Raw genomic sequence first — 26127 nt, 5'->3', positions numbered from 1 at the left:
GAGCTAAGTACTCCCCGCCCCCTGAGTTCCTTAATTAACGTATTGATCTAAACTGAATCCATAGGATCAAGCTTATTGAGACAGATGGCCAGTTCCTCCGTCAAGAGGTCATTGTTGTATACCACATGGTTTCAGAAAATAAAATCCAGACAAAACTGCAGCATGTGGAGGCTGAGGACTCCATTAAAGACTTTGGCATTGGAACCTTGAAGATATACTTCAAAATAACCATGTTTTAACACTTCTGTGTTACCACCTATAAAAGGGACTTTAATAGGACCAAATACAGCTCTCTGATTTCCATTTAATGGAAACAGTCATAAAGTTTAATTGTATACTTGAGCACAGGGTGTCATTGCCAGTACATCTGATCAATAATTCATTGATTGCATTTGGCTCAAAGTAAAATTTGAAAGAAAATGTTGCCAGAGGGAGCTTATCTAGTTCTAACTTCATCATCTCTATTAATTATGTTTTTCCTAAATTTGGATCATTAGGCGACCAAAGTGACAGCAGATGGTGAGCAAACAGGACAAGATGCTGAGAGGACCAACACCAGAGCAGAATCCTTGGAAGAATTCATTAAAGGGCTTGTCCAGGATGCTGAAGGTATTAGAAAATCACATTTTAACTTTTTTTTTTCTTTTATAGAAAAATTAAAAGAAGGGATTGCAAGGGATTTGAATAGCCCCTGTAAGGAAGTGTCATTTCTAATTTCAATTTGTAGGTATAGAAAGCAATTTGGTTGAGATATTCAGGGTCATGATTAGTGGAAATCTATAGCCTATAGCATCAAGTGAGTGATGACAGTTGATGAAATAATGATTCTGAGTGTAGAGTAGGAATGAATTCTAGGATGTTTAAATAATTCATTGAAAATGTACACCTTGCTACTTTTCTGATCAGAGCTTTGGAAATTTGTTCATTCTTTTTATTTAAAAGTTAGTTTCACCATTCTATTTGGTACATGAATGCTGTTCTTTCATTTCTCAAAATGGTTCTTCAAGTACTTGGTATGAGCTGCCAGAGAACATCTGGAGCTTGAGATTTGGCTGCCCGAGTTCACCAGAGGCTCTCTGGCATTTAATCCATAGTTCCCTAGGAATTAGTTCTTGGCATCTCCCAATGTGGCTGAGAACTGAAGTGGAAGTCACTTGTTTGGGCAAAAACCCAGATGAAGAAGCCCTCAGCTCTCCAGTCTCTTGAAATAAATGTTAAATATACATGCATGTTCAGAAGGTTCAAAAAGTGGCTTTTTTGTGTCTCTAAACATCTTTAAAGATGTGTAAAGTTAAACATCTTTATTGTTCTACAATGCTGTGGGCTTTTGCTATTTCTCTTGGTAATATGGAAAAAATAGAAGGAGTAGGAACTAAACTTCACAGGAGATTTTAGCTGGTGGTCTATCATCAGTAATGACTGACTCCCCAGTTTGTGGAGCAGCAGCATTTTCAGACGAGGTTGGTTTTTGTTTGTTTGTTTGTTTGTTTTTGTTTTTTAACATAACAAGTTATTTCCTCTAGAAAAGCATCTCAGTTAACCTCACGGTGCTGCATACCTCTGTTATGTGCTCCCTGGCATTACTTTCCACTGATGCTATTTGAAAATGCCCCCAGACAACAAATGTATGACAAAGAGCCACTTTCCTCCATGTGGATCTCTGGAGGTAACTTTTCCCATCTTCTGTCTGAAGTCTCAACACCCAACAGCCTCCTGGAGACTAATTTTAAAATCAGTTCAGCTTTGATCAATGGGTCAGTGATGAAGAGTACTTGCTCTTCTTGTAGAAGACTCAGATTTGATTACCAGCACTGATATCAGACAGCTGAAAAGCCTCCTATAAAGGCATCTGCATGCATGAGGTATACACATGAACACCCAAGGTACATGCATACACAAATAAAGTAAAATATGTCAGCTTGTTCATAAGCATAACTGCTAACTAATATGACTTAGTGAACATCAGCTTCAACGCAGCTACTATTTTCCATTAAAATAAGTTATTCACCCTCTTCTCACAGAGAGATATAGATATAGCTGGTAGTTTGGTCAACATGGGCTTTTTTGTTTGTTTGTTTTCCTAGGTATCATCTTACAGTTTGTACACTGGCACTGAGTCACCATTAGGGTCAGTGGAAAGATGATACTCACCCAGATCTGTGGGTCTGTTGACCTGATGAAGAAACATTGCCAATCAGCAGAGAGATCACTCAATCTCTACATTATCCTTTGGTCAGATGATCGGAATACATCTGTGGTGCTAGCGCACCATCTTCTAAATCATGTATGATGTCATGTGGGATAGTTGTATCTGAGGAAATAGGAACATGGTTCATTTCTCCCAGCAGACACTATTTGGTAGAATTAATAGAGTTTTACAATTACGTAAAAGTTCAAATTTGCATATACTATTACCAGAAATATGGTAAATTCTAGCTAAGATGTTCTACAAAATGTGTTACAAAAAGCTTAACTGTTTGGGGAAAAGGAGTGAAGGGAAAAGGAGATGAGGGGGAACCAGTAAAGAGGAAGGAAGACAAGAAGGAAAAGGAATTGCCTAAATGTTAACTATATTATATTACACAGCCACCCTTCTTCTTCCTTCACCTACACCTCAGTGATGGGGTAAACAGGAGCACTGTTCTATTTTGTTAGTGGCACTAAGTTGCTGTGGACAGTGAGTGGTTCTACCTGGCATTTGTCAGTTTCTGTTTTGTTTAGATAGATAGCTTATTCATCTCATGTAGTGGCTTCTGTCGTGAGTCATGGCCTCTTCATGGATAATCAACTTCTGTTCAACCGTGGTGTATTTTTATATCAACTATAATTTTATATCTACTATGCTCGGACTCTTAATCAGATCATGAGTGAACTATGTTTTATCTCCTGGGTTAGAATTAGTGAGAGACAGAGATCAACCGCATTACTATTCATGTCCTGACTTATCGTAGGACTTAACTAATACTAGTCATCTTCTTTAGTCGAGACAGACTAACAAATTCCCTGTCTGACAAACTTAACTCATAAAAAGTTTTTTCAGATTTAGTATGGAAAATAGATTTGCTTTCTCCAGGGAGCTGGTAGTTTTACAGGTGCTGTCCACTCCTCTTAAGAAGGCCCCATTTATTCTCCGGTAGGCATCAGCAGCTGCCATGATTTCAAGCTGATTTATGATATTTCAGAACAAACAGTATGGCATGCCTTTCTCTCTAGAAATATTCTCCTCATTTTCCTTTCCTCTTACTTCCTTTTATGTTGATTTTTATCCTGCTTTTAAAAAGTTTTAATTAGTATAAAACCCTCTTCTGAAATAAGATTGGAATAAGTAAAATCAATTCAAGCAATATTTTTTACAATTATTTTCAACCCTGTAGGAAAGATATTGAAAGGGACACTATATACTTCAGAATAAGGATTTCATAACCCATTCATCTTTAGTTTACAAGATCATCCCACCTATATAAGTTAAGCAAACCTTGTCTGCTTAACTTTCCTCTTGGGGCTGGGGATTAAGTGTATGCTGGGCAATGTTCTACTACTGACATCTGACCCTTAGCCCTCTTATATAAAATGATGTTCTCTTTCTTAATGCAGCATCATTTTCTTACACATACTATGATTTTTCTGTACCCCTTTGATTTCCTTAGCTCTTTACATGTCTCCTCAGTTGAAGAGAGGTGACATAGGCCTTCCAGAGGATGCAGCTGAGGTCTGGGTTTCGTCATTCTTCCTCTGCTTATTCTTTTCCTACCAAACTCTTTTCTGCAGAGATTTACCATGAAGAACAGATATAAAAGACACCTTAAGGTCTCAGAGGCCCCATCTTTACCTACCATCATGTAGGAATTAAGTTTTGCATCATGATTTTGGAAGGAAAATAAACATTCTCTCTTTAGCTTTACTGTTCAAGAATAAGTGTTGGCTGCAGCAAGTTTCTAAGCGAACACATTTATAAATAAAGGGGGTGATTTGGAAAGAGCAGGTGAGACAGACTCAGCTTCTTCCACTTGTCAGTGTTCTTTATACCCAGCAAGCATCAGAAGCTGCCCCAGCCCACAGGGGATTCGAGGAGACCTTAGGGAAGGGAAGCAAAAGAATGAAGGGACAAGAGACACAAAGACGAAGCTCCAGTCTAAATGTCTGACCAAGCACTTAAACTTTATTTTTCAAGCTGCCATTATGAAGACAAGCAGGCAGGAAAGTTATATAAGAGTCAGAGTCCAGGGCTATTCCACCAACATCTCTAATTTCCTGGTACCTGTAACCACAATGCCCCCACAAACATTCCTTAGCTCAAGCTACTTATCTAGTTAATAATTTCTCACAGGCAGGAGGGTAGTGAGACATTCTTAACTCAGGTTGCTTATCTAGCTAATACCCTCTCACAGGTAGGAGGGTAATGGAACAATTCTTAACTCAAGTTGCTTATCTAGCTAATAGTCTCTCACAGGCAGGAGGGCAACAAAGTCTTGGCTCCGCCTCTGGAGGATTTGGTCAAATGCCAGAATGTAGGTCCCTGACTCCTAGTTTTGTCTCAGCTGATCTGTGGTGGGGCCTGGGAATCTACATTTCTTTAAAAAAGCTCCAAGCTGTTCCTGCTGTCTTTGGATGTGGTACAGCATTTTAGAGCCACCTACTCAAAGCCCACCCTAACTACTGTGTACACCTGACTTAGGAGCTCTGCCCAGTGCAAATCTGAAAAATCTCTCCAATAAGGAAAGTTCAAGATTTATTACATTTTAAAGAGGTCTTCAGATACACCTTTAAATGTTAGAAAATAGCTCTTGGGCAGGCCAGACTCTTCACTCTGAGAATTTTCATGGGTAATATTGTATAACTATATATTCAACAGACAAAGAGCTTGAGAAAATATCTCCCTTCAACTCACCAAATTAATGTCCCATAGAACACTCTTCAAAGAGCACCAGGCTAAAATGAATGATAGTGCTATGTAACTATTTCAACGCACCAAGTTTTTAAACTTTTATTTGACAGAGAATTCTTTTTCCAGATGAAATCTTGTGCAGAACACCAACCTATCATGCAATTTCTTGGCAGAGCAGGCATCATTTGTAGAGTACTCGAAGCACCTAGAGAATCTTAATATTCCAAGGAGCATAGCTCGAAACCCTGTTCACTGCATTGTAAACATAGACTCCTGGGATGGGCTTTACTGCTGAAGGCATCTTTCCAGTCTAATCAATTTCCCTAGACCAATGAACCTTTCTTCCTTTAAAACTTGAAGATGACAAGGCTGTAGAAATGTACAGACAGGTCCGTGTTCAGTGAGCTCACAGCCAAGAGTGTTTACATTCTCGGGATTCTAAAGCTAGTAGATATGACTGGTCAACAATGCAAAAGATCTTATGTGTTCAGTGGCATGGTGTTAAATCATACATCTCCTACTTCTACCTGTTACCTGAAGAGAGTTTGAGTCTGTTCGTTGTTTATATGCCCTCCTTTACACATAATACCTTAGTTACTATGCTCTCAAAAGGAGTTTAGCCTGGAGAACTATGTCACTTTTTCCTCTTTGTTGCTGCCTGTCCTGGTACCTGCCTCTGGTTCTCAGAAGGAACAACCTGGGGATGGTGAGAAGATCAAATGTTGAGTGCCAGTTTTGCACTTGTAACTCTTGTTACTTAATTAATAAAATTTCCCCTCCCCTCTCACCCCACAGCTGTAAATGAAAAAGCTGTAAAACTAAATGAAACCTTAGGAAGTCAAGACAGTACAGCAGAGAGAAACTTACAAGAGCTTCAGAAGGAGATCGACCGGATGCTGAAAGAACTTAGAAGTAAAGATCTTCAAATGCAGAAGGAAGTTGCTGAGGATGAGTTGGTGTGAGTAGAGACATTCTGGGGGCTTTTCATTTGACAAATGGACAGCATTATTAAGTTTCCTAAGTTTCTATACCACAAGTGAGCAGAACGCAGCTTTTTTATTTGGCAATATCTGTTACTTATTCTTCGTATCTTCAGTTAACCCTACATATTTTGCTTTAAAATCATGTTTGCCCATATATAAAATAATAAGTAACTGAACTTTGGAGTGTTATTTTTTATAGCTATGCCAATGGGCTTACTTTGTCTATTACTGGTGTTAGAAACATTTGAACTATCAATAAGCTCAAAGGGCTGGAGATGTGACTTGCTTATTAGTGGGAGCTTGCTTTACATGTACAATGTCTGACTTTGATCCCCAGCATTATGTAAAGTGGGCAGGATAATACACCTACAATCCTTTTAAGATAAAGGTAGGAGGATCCAAAATTCAGGGTCATTCTTGGCCACAGAACAAGTCCAAGGCCAACTTAGTATACATGAAACCCTATCTCCTTGGAGAAGAAGAAGAAGAGAGAGGGAGGGAGGGAGGGAGGGAGGGAGGGAGGGAGGGAGGGAGGAAGGGAGGGAGGGGATGGGGGAGATAGAAGAGCAAAGGGAGTAGCAGAAGGAGAAGAAAAGAGAAAACAGGAGAAGGGGGAATAGGAGCAGGAAGAGGAGAGGAGGAAGATGAAGGAGGGAAAGAGGGGAACATGACCACCTACTTTAATAAATGACAAATAAAGTCACACTCAATGCTATCATTATTTACCATTTTAGGAAATCCTGGTAAGTTAAGGACTTTTCAGACTGCTGAGTTATAAGAAAAAGTAGAGAAGATCAAAATTATGGCAGTAGGCTAGGATGGCAAAACTATGAGAGTTCTATCTACAGTTACTAAGCCAGCATGCCAACAGTCCAATATAGTCAAAGGAAGTATCTCATTGAGATGGGGCAGCTGGCATTTTGATCTGTTTGATTTTGCATGTGCAGCAAAGCAAATATTTTTCTCTTATCAGTCATAGTGTGACTATGGCACAAGATTCCTAACCAATTAAAAATGTAAGCTTACTAATAAATTGATCAAGTTTTTTTTTCAAATTTTAATAAAAATTTCAGTCACAATTAGATATCAATTCACCTTGACTTGGAGCATTGTGAATCTGTTGCTATGTTTTCATGCATTTTTAACCTTTTAATGTTAGCATCATCTTGTACCTTAACTTAATATAAGGAAAGACTTAAGATGAGCAGTGAAGTCATTTTGTACTCTTGGGCTGGGGGTATTTGCAGGGCAGCAGAAGGTCTTCTGAAGAGAGTAAACAAGCTGTTTGGAGAGCCCAGAGCCAAGAATGAAGAAATGGAAAAGGATCTCCGGGAGAAGCTGTCAGGGTACAAGAACAAACTTGATGATGCTTGGGATCTATTGAGAGAAGCCACCAAGAAAACTCAAGATGCTAATCGGTTGTCTGCTGCCAACCAAAAAAACATGACCATCTTGGAGGTAAGAGCTAGGGGTCCTCTCATTCTTGTCTTGGAATGGGGGGGGTAGGTTGACATGTCTAGAATAGTGAAGTTGACATATGTTTCAAAGGAAAGTCTATGACTCTATAAGGTCTTCTAAGAACAGAACTCTCTCTCTCTCTCTCTCTCTCTCTCTCTCTCTCTCTCTCTCTCTCTCTGTGTGTGTGTGCGTGTGTGTGTGTCGGTCTGTATGGTCTGTCTGTCTGTCTTTCCATGTGTCCAGAAGGTTTATTAAAAAATGGCATGGAAGAAGTTCACCCCTGAGAGACAGGGAATCTCATGACAATGACAAGTTGCCATTTAGAAATCCAGATGGAGACAATCTCAGCTCTACAATAAGTCATTATAATGGAACTTGCACAAAGGATGGCTCAACCCCAGTGCCGTACAGTTTTGTGATTTACTTTCCTACTCCACAAGCTGAGTACAGAGACCCAGTTTGCCAGCAACCAATATAGTTCCTTCTACTTGTAAGGAAGCTGAGCTAATGAGAAACCAGACAGACCTCCTTTCCCCCCTCCCTTTATTTTTCCTTTCTCTTATTGTTTTCAGTCTCTTCCTTGATCATACCATAGTTAATGCTTCGGTTCTCTGAGACTATATTTAGTGTACACAGTTATATTTTGTATTTAAAGTCCTTCTTCTCCATCTATTGCCCACCCCTTTCTGTTGGCTTCTTTGAAGATCTGAATGCTGCAGGAAACCCACAGCTCTGCTAATGTTGAATTTTGCAATAATTCAATACTACAGCATTGCACAAGATCTTTAAGCTGTTTGTTGAATGTCACTGACAGAGAACTAAATAACCACACATTTTAGTCTTTGCTCTTTTATTTGTTCTGTTTTCCTTTAGATCCAAGGACAATCAGTTAAGAGAAAATTGGAGGAGACATTCTCTGTTCTGGGATTTAGCCTTGTCACAGTGGTAGAAGGCTAAGGAGGAGAACTTTCACTCTAAGTCATATTTCTAATCTTAACCAATCTGGGACCACTGACACACTAGCTATACTCAAGAGAACACAGGCTCTGGAGAGGCAGGAAGTGTGAAGGCTGTGCTATCACAGGCTGTGTGGTGACACACAGCCTTGTGACACCCCAGTACAGTAACTTATACAGTGTTAGCTCTCCACTTTATGGCAACAGTTTAAGAAATTAAAATTCCCTGTGTGGAAAGCATACTAGGTATTTGGGAATTATTTTGAGAGAAGTTATAGTGGCACACTGAATGGGAAGTTCAGCTTCTCCTCACTTTAGTGATGAGTAAAACCCAGAGCCATACTTCTCAGGTACTATGGGAGAGGCTTGCAGCCTATGCAGTCAGCCCTGGAGTTCCAAGTCCTCATTTTCGTATTTTTATCTCAGATGCTGTGCTTAACCAAAGGCTTATTTAAATACTTTCTGGATAAAGGAGGTGATTGTGTAAACTATCAGGAATAAAGTATGTGTAATTTAAATTGGCAGGGCTACTAAGATTGATGCTAGACTAGCCTTTAAAAATGGTCACCTGGGGCCAATTGTAATTGCTCAGTGGGGAAGAGCTCTTATACCAAGTCTTATTAAACTGAGTTTAATTCTTAGAGCTCTTGAGGTAGAAAGAGAGGAATGACCCTATCTCCTTTCATCTTCACATGCACATTTACACTCGTATACATACATACAGAAACACACACACACACACTGTATAACAAAAGTCAACTGGGGAGTTCATTAAACAGAGTATATTCATGGTCTTTGGTCTCCCCGGAAGAATCTGCACTGGCTCTTCTAGGATGCTACCTGGTGGCCATATCCTAAGACTCCTTGGATTCACTTACTATCCATACAGATTTGAAAACAGTGGCTTTGTACATTGTACACCATGGGTTTAATAATGATATGGCTTTAAACATTCACTGTACTAGATCTACTATTAAGGATACTAAAATCCAGGTCAAATGGATAGTTATTTATCTTTTAAGGTAGTCAGCTCGTAACCTTGTTTTAAAAAATATCCTCTAGATGGCCTTGTCGGACATCAATGGGAGGAGAGGCCCTTGGTCCTTTGAAGACTCGATGCTCCAGTGTAGGGGAATGCCATGGTGGGGAGGCAGAAGTGGGTGGGTGAGTGAGTGGTTGGAGGAGCACCCTCATAGAAGCTTGGACAGGGAGGATGGGATGTGGGTCTGGGGGGGGGGGTGCTGGGAAAGGAGATAGTATTTGAAATGTAAGTAAAGAAAATATCCAATTAAAAAATATCCTCTAAATCTGGGAGTGGTGGCACACACCTGTGATGACTGTATCTGTGGGGCAGAAGCAGAAGAATAAGTTTCAAACTATACTAGATGCATATCAAGGCCCTATCAAGACAGATAGACAAAACAGAACAAATTCTCTAATCACTTAGATACAATCTTTAGTCTAAGAAACATTGATGTAAAACAACAACTGATGGCTTTAATAACCTGAATCTACCTGGAGGTACCCACAGGCAAACAAGCAAACCACTCTGTACACTGAAGTAATTATCACAGAAGTAATAAAAGTGGATAGGGGCATCTTATCTGTATCTTTATAAAGAGTCCGACATTTGTTATATGAGTACCACTCAGTGGAAGCAGGCGAGGGGAACACTTTAGAAACAGGAGGCTGAAAAGAAATAAAAGAGGTAACGTATCTGATAGAGAATTCATGATTGGTAGAATTGGAATAGAGTATATACAGATGAATGGTGGCTGAGATAGCCAGCTGGAATAAGCAAACCCCAAACTTTGCTTTACAAAAAAGTTAGCTTATGTGACTAAAGAGTTTCATTTGTAGCTTAAGCACTACAGGAAGCAACCAAAATGTGGAGTCATATATTAAAATTACACATTGAAGTATTTGTTAATGGCACAGGTAAACTGAAAAGTCGGCTGTGTGTTATTAAATAATATGATTTTAGGCCAAAGGAGTACACATATATAAAATTTAAATGTTGATCAAATCTAGCTGCTGTTGGTAACTCACTCATTTTGGGTTGACTATGAATAATTATTGGCTGAATCAAACTTGTAATATGAAAAAAATCTAGATGGTTTATTTTTTCCCTATACTTAACATTGTAATTTATATTGGCTAGGAGGGTCAAAAAAGATTTGTAAAAATAATATCACATTTAGTTCCACCAACCATTGTGAAAAATTTAAGGAAACGAGAGGACAATATGCACTCAAATACAATACTGTGAAGGTACAAGGTGACTGTGGGAAATGTCAGGTAAAGTGGGCTGGCTCATTCATAACCTATATAAGTGCCACCTGGAATGAGATGATAGGAGGCTTTGAACACCAAGTAGTGGTAGTAGCTGAGTTAGAAAGGCATTTTGAGGAGTGGGAAGGAACCAGAGTAGGGGATAGGCACTGATGAGCAGAAAAATACCACATGAGCAATTCAGCGAAGCAAAGGATGCACACTGAACACTCTTCCCCAAAGTCTTCCCTTACAACATGACTGATGAAGAGAAGGCAAGAACGAAACATAAAGGCACACAAGGAGATGGTGTTTTCAGATTCCTATATAAGCTGTGGTAAACAGCAGCAGAAGGGAAGGGCAGCATTTATCCAGCAGGGCTCTGAATGGATAAATCTAATCAATTAGACGGTAAAGGTGGGAATATAACCAACCTTATATACAAACAAATGATTTAACTATTATGCTTATGGCATACTTTTTAGTTTTTACTGTTTCAGGAATGCCTATAATGTGTTTGATCAAATCCATCACAAGTTCTCTCCCACACACATCCATTTTCCCATCCCAACTTCCTGTGTCTATTTAAAAAAAAACTCATTGTGTCCATCTAGGGCTACCAATATACGTATGTCTATAGTTTTCACAGCCTACTTTATTAAGGGTTCAACTCCCCTAGCCCCCCACCCACCAGAGATAGTGGAAAAGAAAGCTTAATAGGGTACGGGGGAAGAGAACCTATTTAGAAATAGTTCTTCATGGCAATTCCAATCTTCATTTTTCTTAGTTGAGTCCATTTGACAGACACCACACATGAATCAGCAAGTGCAGTTCAATCCAGTTAAAACTGTGAGGCTGGACAACTGGTCTAAGTCTGTAGAAGCTGCAAGAAGCTGCAGAAACTTATATGAAGTTCTTTGGCGAATGTCTGTTTATGAAGGCACCACAAGCAAATCTTATCAATGCAATGTAAGATAAACTAATTCATTCATGTCCTCAGTAAAGACAAATGAGCTGGAGCAAGGCAAACCAATGCCTGAGCTCTACTGTCTGTGGGGACATATTTATATTTCTTCTAAACACCATGTGTCCTTTCACACATTTGTTATAGCAAAGCATCCTTTCACCTGGGTCTGCTTCAGTAAAACGTTCCTTCACTTGTCTGCCACAGCTGTGTCATTATAATCTACTCGAGACTCCAAAGAAACCAGAAATTTCCACTTTAAATATATCCATAGATATGAAGTCATCCCCTGGAGCTAGGGTAACCTACGGGGCTGCATTTCTAAGGACTACAGATTGTTCCCTCCCAGAGCAGCCAGTAGCTGCCAGGAACTCCTTAGAAGTGTGACTTCATGAGTTCTCTCACATCGCTGGCTTCATTTTAAAGAATTATATCTCCATATATCTCTATGTAAGGGCCTTCCTTTTTGATTTCTTAGATGCTCTGAATTCCCTGCCTTGGGTATTTTATAACTTACATCAATCTTTATCCATTCCTTTGTATTTATTTTTATAACACTAATCTCATGATTACCTAAGATGACACACTAATTTACTAATGTACTTTCTCCCTCCTGTGTCAGTTATCTCTCAATTGCAGCAACAGAACAAATACAAAATAAAAAATTGATGAGGAAAAGGTTATTTAGTTTTCAACTGGCAGAGGTCCTGGTCCATGACCACTTGCTTCGCCATTTGTGGTCTATGGCAGGGCCAGAGCATCATGGCAGGAAATTCACAGTAAAGAAAAGATGGTAACATTATGATGGTCAGGAAGGAGGAAGGAGAAAGGGAGAAGAGAGGGAGACAGACAGAGAGAGAGAGAGGGAGAGAGAGAGGGGGAGAGGGAGAGGGAGAGGGAGAGGGAGAGGGAGAGGGAGAGAGAGAGAAAGAGACTCATCTGCTAAATGTTTCACTTTTGTACTTTCGTGTATTAGTGGTACATGTGGCCTTTGTTGAACATTTAAATCCATACCATAGTACTCTCCCAGAAGAGTCATGAGAAGTATATCTTTATTTGATTGTATCCTCAGAGCTTCAAGTGGTATTCAGCACAAATATAACATACTTTGATTAATCAATAAGAAGAATGTCATAAAGCAAAGAGAGACCGATGTTTTCTCTGATTTTCCCCCAAGCTCCAAATCTTCATATTTCTTTGTTTCAAAGCTAGAGTATTTCACCTAATCTAAAAGATTAGGTCCCTTTAACCGTTCTTTACTGTCTAGATCATCATTTGCTTTATTATGATAAAGAACACAGTGACCTTATATTGAAGTTGTCTTTCTAAACTGACCCAGTTAAAACTATAAACACATATTCTCCAGTTTATTGAAGCTGAAATAAACTTAGCTCTTTGTTTCACACATCCACAGAAATAGCTCTTCCTCCCATTTGATGTATTATTTTAAATGACCTTAGTGCATTAATACAAAGAAGCCACAATCAAAAGAGCACTTTTGAACTTCTGTGTATACTATACCTTTACATAAGTTTATACAAGAGTGGGGATCAGAATGGTTATTATGTAAAGAATTTCAGACTCTTGGAAGCAAAGATGTGGTCAGAAATGAGGGATACTGAATCTTCTTCTGCATTTGTTGTCAAGGAAGAGGCATTACCACATATAATATTCTACTAAATCTTCCAGAGTTTCTCAGTTAGCTGTGTCACAACACAACTTCACCTTCACTTACTTATTCAAAATCATTCATTGAAGAAGTTCTTAGAGGTACTAGAGAGAGAGTAATGCATAAGACTGTCTCTATGGAATTCACACTGTCTCGAAGAATGTATTCATGGTACCAATTAGAAAGTATACGAAATGTTTGGAAGCCTGGACATATGAGATAATGTACACAGTAATGATTTGTTATATATGTATGATCTGCAATCTGTATTAAGATTCTACATGTTATGTTCTATGTGTTGTCCGTCACTGTGCACAGTTCAGTAGGCTGTGAATCAGTGTGTTTATTTCTTCGATGTCCATTAACTAACCTGTATTTTTTAGACCCCCCCTTCAATAAAACCAAAGAGATCTATATGAAAAAGGAACAGCCATTTTTTTTATATTTGGTGAATACCCAATAGAATAAAATTTAAAATCATTTAGACTGTGACTCAGTTGACAAAGTACCTCCAACATAAGCCCAAGGAGCTGAGTTTAGATCCCTTATGCAGCAGCCCATGTCTGTAGCTCCAGAGACTGGGTACAGAGACAGGCAGAACCCTGTAGCTCCTTGGGCAGTCATCAAGATGCATCCTTGAGCTCTGTGTGCTAAAACTCATGGTGACAGACCCTGTGTCAAAAGTAAGGTGGGAAAGGACTGAGGAGGACATCTGTTGTCAACATATGCACATGTACATATGTATACATGCATCTACTTACAGATATGCCCTTATCCACCTAAGTATATACATACATACACCACACATAAGAGCAAACACTCAAATGCACACTGACAGACTCACACTTGCATACTCACAATCACACATACACATTCACACACACTCACACATGCACATTCACATACACTCACACCATATTCACACCACTCATATATGCTCACACTCACATACACTTGTACCTTCATACACTTACATGCATACTCACACTCATACACTTTTATACATTTACACACATGTTCACAGCACTCACATACACTCACTCACACATAATCATACATACACTCACACATTCACACTCTTACATACACCTATATAAATATTCACAAAACTCACACCCACTCACATACATTTTCACTCTACTTACCCTCAGACACAAATCATAATACAGTCACATATTTACATACCCATACACAACTACATGCATATTCACACCACTCCCATACATACAGATTCACACCATACACACACACACACACACACACACACACACACACACATTTCAGATAAGAAAGAACTAAGAAAAAAATCATCAACATAGTGGTTAACAATCACACAGGATTTCCCTGTGCTTGGCAGTTATAAGCCAAGTCTTTTCTATCTGATTTCACAGAAGCCCAAGTTCTTGTTACAGTGTTGGTTCTGAGTCAGTACATCCCAGAAAATAATGAGATGATGCATTCCTAACAAGCTTCTTGTTGAGGCCAAGGCTGCTGCTCAATGAGCCTCATTTTGAGTAGTGAGGAACTATGCAATTTGTAAGAGGCCACACTGCTTGCTCAGAATTTTGTAGATTACTAAGCTGGGATTCATTTCAGGCAAGCTGTTGCTGGTGTTCAGCTGTTTTACCTAGTATGTACATAATGGTTAGGATGAACACAGGTGTTGTTTCAGGTAAATAGGCAGGAAACTGACTGTGAGCATAAAGTAGAAAGAGGAGCAGAGCCAAAGGGCCGAGGAACATATAGTAGAGGGAATTGAGAAGGCATGAATACTGGGAGCATGGTGAAGGGGCAGGTGGTAAGATTAGGAAAAATGCAACTAAGAACCATGATTTCTGTAATAAAAGACATGGTCCTGTCACAGCCTAACCTGTTAGGTATATCAAAGTTACACTTTAAAATTTGTGTTTGTTTTATATGTATGTGTTTGAATGTATGTATGTGTGCCACATGCACTCCTGAGCCCATGGAGAACATAAGAGACATTAGATCCCTTGGAATTGTAGTTACAGATGGTTTCAAGCCACCTTCTGTTGCTGGAAATGGAACCTGAGTTATCTACAAGACCAATAAGTGCTCTTACCTGCTGTGCTACCTCTTCAGTCCCAAACCCACAGCATTACACTTTCAACTACACTATGCTGTCTATGGTTCCTTGGGTAGACCAGCCAGATTCATTCTGGCTGCTATCACAAAATCAGGAGTCTCTAGCTTAAAAGTGAAATAAATGTATAACATACAGTCGAGAAGACAGGGAGTAGACAATCCAATATCAAGATGCTGGAGGATTGGTGACTGGTGAAGACCTGCTTGCTGGCTCACAAACTCACATCTTTGTCCTTACACGGTAGAAGGGTGAATAAGGTCCCTCGGGCCTCTTTCATAGGGGCACTGGCCTCATTTATGAGGTCTTTATGACAGGCTGTCATCACCTCCCAAATGTGTTACCTCCAAATGCTAACACATTGGAGTATTGAACCTCAACGTAGAAACTTGATGGAGACACAGCGCTAAGACCACAGCACTGCAGTGACTCGGTTTCATGCTCATTTCAATGATGAACATATGACCCATAGAATCAAAGGGCAAAGACTTACAGACTGCTCTTCACCTCTTGGAAAACCCCATGAATATAAACTATTATTAGTATTTATTCAAAGAACATATAAAGGCCATAGACCAACATTGTAATTGTTTTCATAAACATGTAGGAAGAATGAGGATTGGAACAATATGAATTACTCCATATGAAGGCATTGGCAGTAATTTTCTCCCATTGATTTTCCTCATCTAGGCTAGGAATGGGTTTAACATAGCTTTGAGACAAGCCGTAAGTTCCACAGAGAAGTTAGCCTGTTCCCATCTTATGAAAGAGTCCACTAGGTTTCCTCTTTCAGGTGATAGATCCTCCTCCTCCTCTTCCTCCTCCTCCTCCTCCTCTTCCTCCTCTTCCTCCTCCTCCTCCTCTTCTTCCTCCTCCTCCTCCTTTTCCTCCTTTTCCTCCTCCTCCTCCTCCTCCTCCTCCTCCTCTTCCTCCTCCTCCTCCTCCTTCTTCAAAAAATGTTTTCTCTAAATTTCCCAAAAAGTCCTACCTTTGGAATCTTACATTTTCTCCCTAAAGCATATTTATGCTCACAACATAATTATTTCTATATAGATACTGGAACTCCATTCATCCAGTTTAATCTGCACACTAGATGCTAATAGCACACATCCTACACATGTACTCTATTGAAGATGGACATCCCACTTTGCTTTAGCAGTTCTTTTAATTCTCTAGCAACTATCACATTGCTTTTCTTTGCCTGGATGACTGTCAAATGGGAAGGAAAAATGACCTCCATATGCTCTATGTTGAAAAACTCTTAAGAGAGTTGACCGGGTAAGTTAGACTATTGTCATCTAGCTGAACTGTCAGTATCATATACTGTGTTTGTTCAGACAGCTCAGAAGAAATAAGAATACACAGTAGAAAAGGATTTTACCCTGACGCTGTTGCAATCTTTTTCTTCACATGCCACAGACAAAGAAGGAGGCTATTGAAGGCAGCAAACGACAAATAGAGAACACTTTAAAGGAGGGCAATGACATACTGGATGAAGCCAACCAACTCACGGGTGAAATCAACTCAGTCATAGATGTGAGTATTCAATACAGGTCAGAATTAAGAGAAAGAAGATAACAACACATTTCCTTCATATATTGGCAACAGAACTCAGCAACATAAATAAGAGCCTCGATTTGTTTTTGTGTGAGAATATACTGTTGAAATATAATGTTGTGGACACACCTATCTATTGGCAACAGTAGGTACTAGAACTGGCTTTTGGCATACTTGCTTTTTTCTTTTTTTTAAATTATGGTGACCAAGTCATTCCTTGTCCCTTGGCCAATACTAACCATCTGTCATTATCTCATATAACAGTAGTTAAAAGAGAAATAAAAATCTGTAAACAAACCTTTGACGTAGTGTGTAATGCCTGGTAATGTGCAGAAATAGGAACACAAATAATCTAAAAAGGTCCTAATGGTCATCACTTGTTCATTTGTTGCTAGGAAGTAACCTTACAAAAAATAATAGATGTTTCAGTGTAAATTGACTTCATGCAATTCTATATTTTTCTATTGAACAACAGCTTTTAGCCTCTATTTTCTTTGCTTGTAGATTAAAAGTTTTCTAAAGGCAAAACCCTAGCCATATGTGATTATATTTCCTAGAGAAACTAACAAGTTCAAGGAGGCCTGGATGGCTGTTGATGCTGTCTCTTCTCTCTCCATATCAGTATGTCGAAGACATTAAAACTAAGTTGCCACCAATGTCTGAAGAGCTGAGCGACAAAATAGATGACCTCGCCCAGGAAATAAAGGACAGAAGGCTTGCTGAGAAGGTGTTCCAGGCTGAGAGCCATGCTGCTCAGCTGAATGACTCGTCTGCTGTGCTTGATGGGTATGGCATTTTTTGTTGGAAATGTCTGCCTAGCTTGACACTCATCCAAAAGTCTAGACAAGCAGAAAGGATGGAAAATCACTTTCAAGTCTTGATTTCTGTAATTATGAACAAAAGAGCCACATGGCTTTTCTATGGAAGATCCTAATTAGGAGAATGTAGGCAAAGAACTCCTGAAAAAGTATCACAAGTCCAAGTTAGAAGTGAATTCAACTATGCCTGATCAGGAAACGAACACAGCCTCAGGCTACTCATACAGCACTGTGTGCTTGTCTCTATTAGAAAGCACAGGGGTTATCTTGTTAGCATTCTAAATAATACACCAACTCATTCTGCTGCAGATTTCAATTTTATATTTCTAATGGAACCTAATCATTTCATTGTTTAAAAGTGCCTCTGAATGTATAGTCTTCTGTATAGCCTTTCAATCTCCTCAATCCAGTACGATACTGTGTGCACTTCTCTGAAATGACTGTTCAGAGCTTATGTTGCACACCTGTGACCCCAGCTCTTGGAAAGTGGTCACAGGGAGACACAAGTTCAAGGCCAGCCTCAACTACAGTGTGCTCACAGTGGGCTATAAGAAACCCTATCAAAAAGAAAAAGAAAATAAATAACATGTTCACTATAGTTGGGATTATCCAGAGAAAGAAAGCTGGAGAACAGGGATTGTTCATTAAACAGAATTCGAGGTATGATTTACTTCCCCTGATTCAGTGGTTCTCAATCTTCCCAATGCTGTGACCCTTTAATATAGTTTCTCATATTGTGGTAACCCCCAACCATAAAATTATTTCATTGCTGCTTCATGACTATATTTTTGCTACTGTTATGAACCATAATATAAATATCTGATATGCAGGATTTATCTTCTATGTGACCTCTGAGAAAGGGTTATTTGACACCCCTACCCAAAGGGTCATGACCCACAGGTTGAGAACTATTTCTTTATGCTTTTGTGACTAGCACACAGGCATACACACACACACACACACACACACACACAAGCAACAACAACAACAACAAAATCAAACAAAAACAAAACCACTATTCATATTAAATAAATCTATTTAATATGAACTACATGCAAGTCAGTGTATATTAAATACAGAATATCTTTGATATTCATTGATGTAGAAAGAAAGAATTACTGTTTGAATACTTGGCAACCCATGCACAATTAGGTATTTTTTTTTCCACAAACTTTTCCCAATCTAGAGCAAAGAGTAGTAGATGAACTAGTGGCCAGTACTCAGCAGACCCAGGTTCCAAATATCCCATTAGGCATGTGTTAGTCATGATTTGATTTTTCTGTGATCTCTTTATGGTTTCTGGGAAGTCTGTCTACCCTAAAGACATTGTAAAATTCATTTGATTAATGGGATAGAAGTGCTCTGGAAACTGTATTATGCTTTATAAATAACAGGAAGTAATGTTGCCCGCACATACTTGCCTGGGCACATGGTTGCATGGGCTTTTGCAGGCTATCAATATATTTAAAGTATATTGGTGGGGGCTGCCAAGGTGGCTCAATGGGTAAAGATGCTTGCCACTGAGCCTGAACTCAATCTCTAATGACTCCAATCCATAAAACCCACACGGTAAGAGAGAACTGACTCTGTCAAGCTGTACACATATGTGTGTCTGTGTCTGTACACACCCCTCCACACACACACATACACACACACGAAGTGGGAAGGGGGATGATGGGAAGAAGAGAGAGAAACTAAATAAATGTAGAAAAAATCTTAAAGACGTGTTGGCTATACTTCACAGCAAGCCTTGAGGAGTATGAGTTTCAATGGAACAATACAGTACAATACAATCAATAGATACCTGTCTAGGGTTTGGAATTATTCTGGTTATATTGGCCATGATCTCTTTGAAGCTGGATTTGTTACGACTTGACTGTTCTTTATTTGAGTGCTAATTCTTCTAAAGTTCTTTTCTCGGTCTAATGTGACAGAATCCTGGATGAGGCTAAGAACATCTCTTTCAATGCCACGGCAGCCTTCAGAGCCTACAGTAATATTAAAGACTATATCGATGAAGCCGAGAAAGTGGCCAGAGAAGCCAAGGAGCTTGCCCAAGAGGCTACAGCACTGGTGAGAAACAGAAGGATCATGTAACGATGAGAGTTAAATCATTTTTATCTTTGTACACTGAGCTTGTTACCCATCCTCATCCCTCCTACTTCTCCTCCTCCCCCTTCCTGTTTGTCTTCTTTGTTTCCAGAAAATCTCAATTCAACTTTAACTTCATATATACATACATGATTTATTTATATCACTATAAGAAAAACTAGACGCTGAGAATCATGGGAAACATACAATATTTGTCTTTCTGGCACTGGCTTGATTCATTTAATATCATTATCTCTATCTTCTCACTAACAACTTAGCTTCATTCTTTGTGTCTGAAATTTTTTCCTGTGTACAAGGGCCACTTTTTCTTTATCAGTTCTTCTGTTGAGCTCTTTGGTTGGTTCTAGGTTGATAGCTAGTCAAATCTTTTTAAATTAATTTTCAAACTTAAATGAGATTTCAAAAACCTAGTAAATTGGAATAATTGTCTTGAATCATTACTGAAAATTTCATAGAATTTCAGCTAAAATATTCTTTATCTATAGCCACAGCAATCATGTATTACTTAATATTGTCTAAGTTCAGAGCCTACTGCTCACTCTCAAGCAGATTTTTGTTTCAGCTCACAAAATTAAAGAAGATCAAACCAGAACTTTAATCACTGTTAGTCCACATGGAATCAGCTTTGAAATGTATCCTGAAAAGAACACTTCTGTTTCAATCATCATTGTATTGAGTATATATGAAGTTCAACTGTCAAGTGCACTTTTATAGAACATATCAGATCATGCGTTTCTAAAGTCTGTACACTATTTTTATGAGCTAAAGATCCCCTCTCTTTTTGTCATTGTTCAAAGTATGTGTGGGACTAATATTTTAGAACTTTGAGGTTCTAGATTATGCATGTATCTTGATGATTTTTATCACCAGTCATGAGAATAATTCATGCATAGCCTTTCATAGGTAGAATAGCATTGTGTAAACCATTTCTGCAATAAGTGTCCCTCAGACTACTTTTGCAAATGAAGAAATGCCTCATGGGAAATCCCTTGTTAAGTACCATGTTCATAAAAATCATTTTGTTTCACCAAGAATCTACAACTATATTAGAAACTTTGGACGAACAACACTTGTTGGATACTTGTGAAAGAAATATGCATAAACCATGGCATATAAGAGACATATTGATATTCATTTTGCTTTGCCACTGAGCAAAACATTTTCTTGAACATGAGAGACTCACAGTCTTAGGGCCACAGATCATGAGCTTAGATGCTACAGTATACATGTGAAGGAAAGAGAAAAGAATCACATTCCTCTTCCTCCATTTTTTCATTCTCTTCAAGCCATTAGGGGATTGGCTCATCCAAAGATCGTTCTAGAGTGCCTTCTTTACTGCAATCCCAAAACATCCTCCTAGACAAACCCAGTGACAAAGTTCTATCTGGACACCAATGTCAAGTCAGTTTGATGCATAACCATGAATGACCCTAGCCTTCAGTTCCAAGACATAGAACAGACTTCATAGTTCTCTAACACCAAAGTGTTCAATTCTGCACTAACTCACATATCTTGGGAGAAGCGATTCTAAATGTCTCTTGTAGGGTATTCTCCAAGCATTTCTATGATAAATATAAGATATAGAAAAAGTCTGAACAATTTGAAACATGTGCGTTGTGTCATTGGAACAGTATTCAAGGATAGTAAAGAATGATACAACCAAAGCTTGAGCGATTGCTCAATGATTATAGGCACTGGTTGCTCTTCAAGAATTCCTGAGTTCAATTACCAGCACTAACATGATGGTTCGAAACCATCATAACTATAGTCTCATGAGATCCAATGCCCTCTTCTGGTGTGCAAATGTGCATATAGACAAAATACAAATATAAATAAAATTTATAAATAGATAAGTCTTTTTAAAATGCTATGAGCATTACATGAGATTTATAAAAATAGAAGAAAATGTGAAGCCTTTATAAAAAAAAGTCTTTATATAAAATGCCTTAAAACTCAAATGTTGACATTTATGTCCTGATATATAAATGAAGTGGCTTTTGTAAGCAACTTTCCAGTGGTCATTTACTAATATGAGGACAATAAAAATCTGAAGAAACTCCAAAGAACCTTCTCTTTGTTTTAGGTTCAAATGTCTGAGAAACAAATTGTGTCTGTGACAGTGAAATATGGCAGACAAATGAGAGGAAATCCATGTGTGATGAGTTCACTTCACTAACTAAACTTGCACAAAATGAGTGTGGGAACTAAAGACACACAGGGAAACAAAAATAATAGATTTGTATAAATCTAAGGAAATGTTGATAACGATAATAACTAGTAATGCACGGATTGTAAAAGGAAGGATTAAAATATTGGAGGTGAGAGGGAAACGAAGCAAGTGAGCAGTGTGAAGTTTTTAGGGTTCTTGAATTTGGGAGAGGAGAAAGAGCTGAGCACCCCCAACCTTTATAAAGCATAAACATCATTAAGTATACTATTGAAAATGTTTGTAAATGCATAAAAATAATAACACTAGATTTCTCCAGGGAAATAGAACCGATTGGATCTAGGTATAGATTCACAACATTTACTCTTCTGAGAAATGCAGTGATAGGCATTTGCTCTTCTCAACAGCCCCATGAGCTCACACAGAATTCAATGCCTATGACATCACACAACCCCATATGGTGTGCAACAGCATTGCATATGCAATCATTCTTGACCAAAACATGGCTCCAAAAAGAGATTATAAAGAATTAATTCATGAATTTGTGAATCTGGCAAGTGCTGAATCTGTGGGTCAAACCAGCAGGCTAGAGGGCCAGGAAGAAGACATGCTGCCATCTTGACTCTAGAGGGAGATGGAAGAAAATCTTCATAAATGGACTTCAGTGTTTTAACAAACGATGAAATTGTTTATTTTTTACATGGACAAATCTTTTTCCAACTCTTAGCATAAGGTTTCCTACATTAAGGACACTGATATATTTTGTGCAAAATCTACTCAATTAAAAGTTAATCACAATTAAAAATAAAACTATAACAACATCTAAACTAGTACTTATTAAACTTTTCTTGACTCCTTTCACCTTGAGAAAGTTTTACAGAACCCCAGTTAATAGATGTATAAAACATGTACATTGATAGCAATTATTGATATATTCATATATGTACATATATATATGTGTGTGTGTCTCAAAGATGAACTAAAAGTAGACCATTTATTTAAAATAGTAGTCTGATATACACATAATTTTATGATTCATACAAACTTTAAACTACTCTTGCATGATAATGAGATTTATGTCCTTGTTTAATTTTACATGGACAAATCTTGACTCAATATTAAATATAGCAGAACATAGAAAATCTTCAATATATTTTTAGAAATAATATTCTGATTTTGTAATTGGCAATTCTAAGAACACTACTTCACATAAACATGTTCGCAAAATGACAAAAATGATTATCAACCTGTAACATTTATTGAAAATTCTGCCCTAGTCCTAAACAAAATTGTACATAATGATGTTTTATGCAATTCAAATCATCAATTCTAGCAGCACATTTTAAAGCCAAGCACTCTAACATAATAAAGGCATAATACTGTGCTACAATCATGCTGAAGACAGTCGGAAAATATTTTCTTTTCTGTAATTAAACTATTATGTTTCTATAAGAGCAGAAAACATATGCATAATCAAATCATTGCAATTTGTAACATACAACACTCTCAAACTCAGGGGTGAGTTCCACTGGTGTAGTATGTCATATCAGAATCCATAGTGCCAAGTGTGGATTTCATGTGTCAAGGCTGCAGTAATGCTGTGCAGAGTGGCCCACTGCAAGTGATAACAGGCATGCCTAGAATTCATCTTTACATGTTCAGTGCACATTCAGAGACCTTTTACTTCTCTCCCATTTTTAGTGACCCTCACATTCTATAAACCACAGCTTATGAAGCAGAGACAGAGTATAGCTTTGTACCAGGACCTGGGACCATAACCTAGCCACATTGACAACCAGAATTGCCATCACAATATGACCAGAAGGACAATCTTCAATCTATGCCATAAAAGGCAAGACAGACATGAATGGAAAACCATCACATTCATGTGGACATATGTCTATATGTGCATATTTTATATGTGATGAAGATATGATAGAATTTAGTTAGTACAAGTACATAAGTCAGAACAGCTTTCACTAGTTGTCATCAATAATTCTAGAAATTTCAGAGCCCGAACTCAAGTCAGTTGTACGTCTTATGTCATAGTCCAATGTGCAAGTTGCAGTCTTGTCCTCCTTGCAGCTAACACCACACTTCACAGAATGTAGAGCTGTCCTGTCAGAGAAGGAGAGTAACATTCTAGCTCTCACCACATGATGATGCATGACCTGAGCAGATGTGGGGTCAAGAGAGCCCTGACCAGAACAGGGTAACACTCCAGTCTAGCTATATGGAAGGCAGGTAATAAAGAAAGCACAAAAATACTGTCAAGAACCAACAGGCTGTAACACAAATTGTCCTATAATTAAATGCAATGTGATTAAAATGCGCAGCCAGGTTAGAATGACTTTCATGTTGGATTAAAACTGTTAGAGCTTACACAAAATACTACTGAACTGTGAGGATATGGAAACATTGGAAATGAAAGATCAGAGAGATAAATCTGGGAAACTGATGAGAAAAAATGTAGGAACAGACTGTTAATAGCAACAATCACGGTTGGCTCTAGTTTACAGAACGAGTTATTAGGGAACAATAAGAGAACTCATTAGAGTAAAACAAAGAAATTGAATTCATAGTAAAACCCAAGCATGGTGAGCTCACAAGGTCTTAACAGAAGAGCCAAAGAAGAAATAAAGACAAACATGCCAGAATGAGAAAACTCACTGTCTCCAGTGAGAGCCTTTCCTGTACCTCTTCAAGACTGAGAGTCAGGCAGAGAAACAGGCATCCATCTTTGAGTACCATAGACAGGAGGAATGAATGCCCGTTTGGAACCTTGTAACAGTCAGAGAATCAATTGTGCATGCCTCATTAAAGTCCTCACAGAATGTAACAGCAACAACTACAACAGCAACAACAACAAAAGGACCATGAAGCACAGCACAAAGAATATACTCGAAAGACATGATGACCTGAAGGACATCCAGGCTACAGACTATCATCATGGACAATAAAAATAGAAACAGATAAAAATGTCATATAACTGTCCATGGACAAGTTCAACACAGGATGGTTCAGAACACTGGCTGCTCTAGCATACGTGCAGTTCCTAGCACCCACATGACAGCTCACAACTGCCTGAAACTCCAGGCCTATAGGATCTAAGAGCTGCTTTTGGCATCCATGGGTACAAGGAACACATCCACACAAACATTAATGCATACAAAAAGACAAATAAATATAAGTTAAAAATTTAAAACACACTTCCAAATATTTCAAGAGTCAAAGGACACAGAATAATTTGAAACCAACAAATACTTAGCCCAGAAAAACTTAATTATGGAGTGCAAATAAACTGGTAATTACCGAAAGATGTTGTGAAAAGATAAAAATGAAAACTAATTAAATCTAAGGTTCCGTTCAAGGCACTTAAAAAGCGAAAGAAGAAATAAAAATAAAAGCTGAAATTAATAGCATAGAAAAAAACCATTAAAATTAACAAAATAGGAAGCTGACTCTTCAGACACACAGGCGTCACATCATTGGGGAAGGCAGAGCGTGTAAAGCAATCACTGGAGCAGGATTAGGAATGAAAAGTCCATAGCTACTAGAGATCGTGTAGATTCAAAACAGAACATGAATACACAGAGTCCCACAGAAGCTAGATATTTTAAATACTCAGATGACATAGACTTCCAAAGAATTCTATCAAATGAAGTAAATCAATAGTTCACAATTTATCTCCAGCCAAATGTTAAAGTCTACCGTTAATTCAAGGGACCCACAAACAAAACTTCCCAAAGCACAGGAAAAGAAGACAAGGGTCCCCATCTTATTTTATAAAACTGAAAAAATCTTGAGTGCAAAACTCGAAGGACTAACAGTAATGTTTGTTGTTTTTTTTTTTATGGTTTATTTTCATTGTTATGTTGTACATGTGCACACATCCCTGTGAAGGAGTGCTGTGTATGTGCAGAAGCCTGGAGAGGCCTGCAGAGGCCTGCAGTTACAAGGAACTTGTGAGCAGTCTAGCCATGGGTTCTGGAAATCAAACCCCAGGCCTCTGAAAGAGCAGTGCATGAGCTTGACATCTCAGGCATGTTTTCAACTTTTCTAAGAGTTAGTTCCTTCTTTCCTTCCTTCCTTCCTCCCTTCCTCCCTCTCTCCCTCCCTCTCTCCCTCCCTCTCTCCCTCCCTCCCTCCCTCCCTCCTTCCCTCCCTCCCTCCCTCCCTCCCT

General features: G+C 38.5%; 1 protein-coding gene across 1 annotated transcript in view; it reads left to right on the top strand.

Moving 5' to 3' along the window:
- Nucleotides 1-26127, top strand: part of Lama2 (laminin subunit alpha 2) — a 575131-nt gene that overhangs the window by 454746 nt on the left and 94258 nt on the right. The window contains exons 35-40 of the mRNA XM_028766419.1: nt 498-609; nt 5681-5843; nt 7116-7326; nt 16710-16826; nt 17470-17633; nt 19600-19738. Coding sequence (XP_028622252.1) covers nt 498-609; nt 5681-5843; nt 7116-7326; nt 16710-16826; nt 17470-17633; nt 19600-19738 — 906 coding nt within the window. The remainder of the gene's footprint in view (nt 1-497; nt 610-5680; nt 5844-7115; nt 7327-16709; nt 16827-17469; nt 17634-19599; nt 19739-26127) is intronic.

The sequence above is a fragment of the Grammomys surdaster genome, unplaced genomic scaffold, assembly GCF_004785775.1.
Source record: "Grammomys surdaster isolate TR1022 unplaced genomic scaffold, NIH_TR_1.0 168, whole genome shotgun sequence".
NCBI classification, from domain to species: Eukaryota; Metazoa; Chordata; class Mammalia; order Rodentia; family Muridae; genus Grammomys; species Grammomys surdaster.
This window is presented reverse-complemented; position numbering and strand designations above follow the sequence as displayed.